The sequence below is a fragment of the Protobothrops mucrosquamatus genome, unplaced genomic scaffold (genome assembly GCF_001527695.2).
Source record: "Protobothrops mucrosquamatus isolate PMUCROS unplaced genomic scaffold, P.Mucros_1.0 scaffold418, whole genome shotgun sequence".
NCBI lineage: Eukaryota > Metazoa > Chordata > Lepidosauria > Squamata > Viperidae > Protobothrops > Protobothrops mucrosquamatus.
The window spans coordinates 53118-57426 of NW_015386747.1; the positions used below are offsets into that span (position 1 = coordinate 53118).

The 4309-nt window shown below is 52.0% G+C and overlaps 1 protein-coding gene across 1 annotated transcript in view; it reads left to right on the top strand.

The window, feature by feature from the left end:
* The first annotated feature begins 2730 nt into the window (after window positions 1-2730).
* ZNF598 (zinc finger protein 598) overlaps window positions 2731-4309 on the top strand; it is a 23655-nt gene continuing 22076 nt past the window's right edge. Inside the window, exon 1 of the mRNA XM_015816245.1 lies at window positions 2731-2919. Within this exon, the coding sequence (XP_015671731.1) occupies window positions 2731-2919 (189 nt within the window). The remainder of the gene's footprint in view (window positions 2920-4309) is intronic.

The window sequence follows — 4309 nt, forward strand, 5'->3', positions numbered from 1 at the left end:
GACTTTACTGCATTCAGTTTCTCTCAGTAAAAGTTCTTTTGATTCAACTCAATGGATTCAAGAGTCTTGCTTTCCTGAGGGCCCAGCTGGCTGACACTTGGACTTGTAGTGGAATCTCCATCTAGAGCAGGGGCTTACAACTTGGCAACTTTAAGACTTGTGGACTTCAACTCTCAGAATTCCTTAGTCAGTTGAAGTCCACAAGTCTTAAAGTTGCCAAGTCTGGAGACTCCGGATCTAGACTGGAGGGAGGCATTAAGAGGAGTCCAACTTTGGACTGTTATGCTATAGGAAGTGGCTCAGGCCCGGCTTCCCCCAGAATCCTTGAAGCCTTATTTTGCCGTTCCCAAGGGAACAAGTCAGTCTGCAGAAACTCTTGTAACAGAGGTGACTAACAATAAATCTACTGCTGAGACTCCTCAAAAGTGGCTCTGGTTGCTTTTGCCTTAAGGGTGAATTCATCAAAATTTCATGAGAATTAGAGATTATGTGCAATTGTTGTGTTGGCAGGAGGGGACAGCACTTTCATATCAATTCCTGTAATAGTATCTAGAGTCTGAATGGGGTGCAAATCCTTTGCTAACCATATTGTGGCTTATTTGGCTTGAGATTTAAAATGTTATGTAGCCCTGGTTAACCAAACTTATTTTATGACCACAGTTAAGCAAATTGGGCCCATGGACCTGCCCAGTCAGAACACTTTCCAAACACATCCTTTTTTTGCTGCCACCTTGCAAAAGTATGCTCAGAAGCATGACCCATTAAGATCAGAGATGCTCACTCCCGGATAAAAGGAGTGTCCTTTTTAGGCAGTTTAATTAACCCACTTTTCCCCCACCCTTTATTTTTGCCACTTGGAGCAGGTTTATTTGCATGTTGTTAGTTGTTGGGTGTCATTTGAGGGCTGCTGAATGGCAATGACTTGAATATATGAATATATAGCCATGCGTGGTTGGCAGCTGATGCTTCGGCTTCTGACTGGATCAGATTACCAGTCACAAAAAAAGCCCTCTTGCCATCAGCCCCTCACCCAGGCAAGGATAAAGGCTCTAGGACCTGGTTGAACTGGGAGCCCCGACACCTGCCACCCGAGGAAATGCCGCGCCTGCTTCCAAGTGGCCGAGACAAGTGCTCTTCCCCGGGGCCCAGGCACCTCCCAACTCAGTCCAGCCCAGTTGCCTCCTTCCGATGGGTCCTGGTGCCACTGGGTCTCCTGGGACCCCAGCAGCATCTGAGCCCGCTCTTATGTCCAGCCAGCCATGCTAAGGTGGAATGCATGGATCCTGGGCATAAAAAGAACGTTTGACTCAAACCATAATTGTCCATTAGTGCTAGTCCACGTAAGACAAGCCGTAGGCTAAATAAATAAATGCCCATTAGTTACTCGCGCCTGTCCGCAGCTGTTTTCTGTGTTGGGTCTTTGGTGCACCGGAGCTCATCTGCTCCAGTTATTTTCGCCTGCCCTTTTCCTCCGTGTTTCTCGGCCGCTTGAAGACGGGAGGACTTCAATTCCCAGAATTCCTACAGGGCTGGCTGGGGAATTCTGGGAGTTGAAGTCCATCCGTCTTCAGCAGCCGAGGTTGAGGAGCACCGCCTTAGCAGGTCCACAGCGCTCGCTCAGATTCTGTGCTGCCAAGCCAACCTCCTGCCTGAAGAGGGCGCCGGATTGCTGCGGCTGCTGCGTTCCGGGACCTCCGGGACGGAGCGGGGCAGGCGGCGCTAGAGCCACTTTGGGCGGAGAGAAGGGAGGCCGGGGGAGGAGGCGGACAAATCCACCGAACTTCCGGGAACAGTTCAGAGAAACTGCGATTGCTGACGTGTTCATAGTGCTCCAAATTGAGGAGGGCAGCAAATCCCAATTGTTAAGGAAGATTTAATTACGTTTTCCTGCTCGTTGCAGAGTAAATGATCCTTGTGGTCCCTTCCAGCACCACCATGCTCTGATTCCAGGTGGACCTTGTTGGTTCCCAATGTCTAAGCAGGGTCAGGCAGGGGTAGGCAACCTTGGCTCTTTTATGACTGGTGGACTTCAACTCCCAGAATTCCTGAGCCAGCATGGGGGAATATGGCCCCCTCATGACTCGTGGACTTCAACTCCCAGAATTCCTGAGCCAGCATGGGGGAATATGGCCCCCTCATGACTCGTGGACTTCAACTCCCAGAATTCCTGAGCCAGCATGGCTCAGCTTGGAAACCTCTCCCTTTCCCCTCAGCATGGCTGGCTCAGGAATTCTGGGAGTTGAAGTCCACGAGTCATAAAAGAGCCAAGGTTGCCTATCTCTGGCCTAGGATATTTCCCGGAAGGGGCACTACGAGGAAATCCCAGAATAAAGCAGGGTCGAAAAGTTGGGCCTGATTTAAGGACCGGGGAGTGCAAAGTCTTCTTTCCCGCCGTGTGCTGCCTGGCGGGAGGTCTTCGCCAGAGCAATCACGAATTGCTGCCCTATTTACGCTCCCGGCAAATCCCGAGACTTCCCCATTGAGCCTTCTGGCAGGGGTCTCTTCTCGAGAGGGAAAAAAAAATCAGCGAGGAGGCCGGAAGCGACTGCCCAGCGTTCTTCTTTAGAGGCGTGGCCGTCCGGCTCTGCGGCCCTGCGCGGGGGCGGCGCTCTAGGCTTCCATCTTTGTGCGGGCGACGGGCAGTTGCTAGGCTGCGTGCAGGGCCTAGTAGGCCGCAGTAGCGGCGGGACGGCAGAGCCGTCCGGCGGCCGAGTCGAGCGGCGGGACGTCATGGCGGCTTCGCCTCCCTCGGAGTCGCGTATTTCGGACGGCCCGGGCAGCTGCGTGCTGTGCTGCGGCGAGCTGGAGGTGGTGGCCTTGGGCCGCTGCGAGCACCCCATCTGCTACCGGTGCTCCGTGCGGATGCGGGCGCTCTGCGGGGTCCGGTACTGCGCCGTCTGCCGGGAGGAGCTGGCCCAGGTGAGCGGCGGGCGGCGGAGAGCGGGATCGCCAGCCGTGGCAGACTACGACTCCCATCGTCCTGGGCGGGGTAGCGCAGAGCGCCGGGGCTGCGCCGCTGCTGTCACCGAGGGCGATGGGGCGGCTGGAGCGGAGGGCCGCCTCCTCTGGCGCGCGGCGTTTCCCCGAGCGGCGGGGCGCCCTGGGGGTGGGGAAACGGCTTCCTCGCCCGGCCAAGCGCGGCCGGGCCGGCCGGGCCACGATGGCCCTCCTCTTGCTTGGCTCGCCCGGCCTCCGGCTTGGCCCTCGGGGGAAGGGCCCTCGGCTGGGGCGGGCGGCGGCCTTTGGCCCCTTTGCGGCAAATCGCGGCCTGCGGCTTGTGAGAGAAGCCAGATGGGATTTGCCGCCCGCAATTTTATCTGCGCTGCTGGAAGCGTTTCCTTTTTAAAAGCAGGCTCGGTGCTGTTTAGAAGGGGGTGTTTTTTTATTGATTACTGGCGTTCACACCATTAATTGCTGCCCAATTTCTTCCAATAGAGCTCGGAATGGCAGTTGCCATGATTAAAGAAAACGCCGTTTTTCTTTGACTAATTGCTGCATTTGGCCTTTGTACTCCTCGGTATCCTGTGGCCAGGCCAAGATAAATTGGACGATTAGGGCTAATTCCTGTGTCTTTCCCCTTGAACCTGTGTCCTTATCTTGAAAATAAGAATTCAACAGCAATTCAGTCGTGGACATTCTCAAGACCTGCAGCGTGGGAGTTGTACAAACATGCCTTATTTCATATTTTTTAAATTATAAAATAACTTTTCTTTATCAGATTTTGAGAAATCTGTGGATATAATTTACCTTGATTTCAGCATAGTGTTTGACTGAATGCCAGTGACACTCTGATTAACCAGGTAGGTAAATATGGCATTGATAGCTTCTGTTAGGTGGCTGGAAAGGGCTCTTTCTGATCAGAGCGGAGAGAGGTTTTAAAAGGATTCAGTCCTGGGACTGGTGCTTTTCCATGTTTGTATGAATTGCCACCCAATTTTCATTGGTTGAAGAGTGAGGGGAATGCTTGTCAAATTAGCAGATGATACAAAGCTGAATGGGAGAGTCACTACACTAGAAGACAGAAACACAGCCCCAAAGGATCTTGGTAGGTTAGAGATGTGGGCTGAAAACAGCAATGAAAATTAATAGACACAAATACAAATACTTCACTTACAAAAACAAAATCAAAAGCACAAATATAGCATAGGAAATATTTAATTCATCAGATAAATGTTATTATGGTTGTATAATGACATTTGCTTCTCCAAATAAATACAGAATAATTTGTATTAGCAGCCTTTCTGCTTAGATGTGATAGATTGCAGTTCTTGCTAGGCAAATTGGGAATTGTCCTCTGGTGCATTTAAAG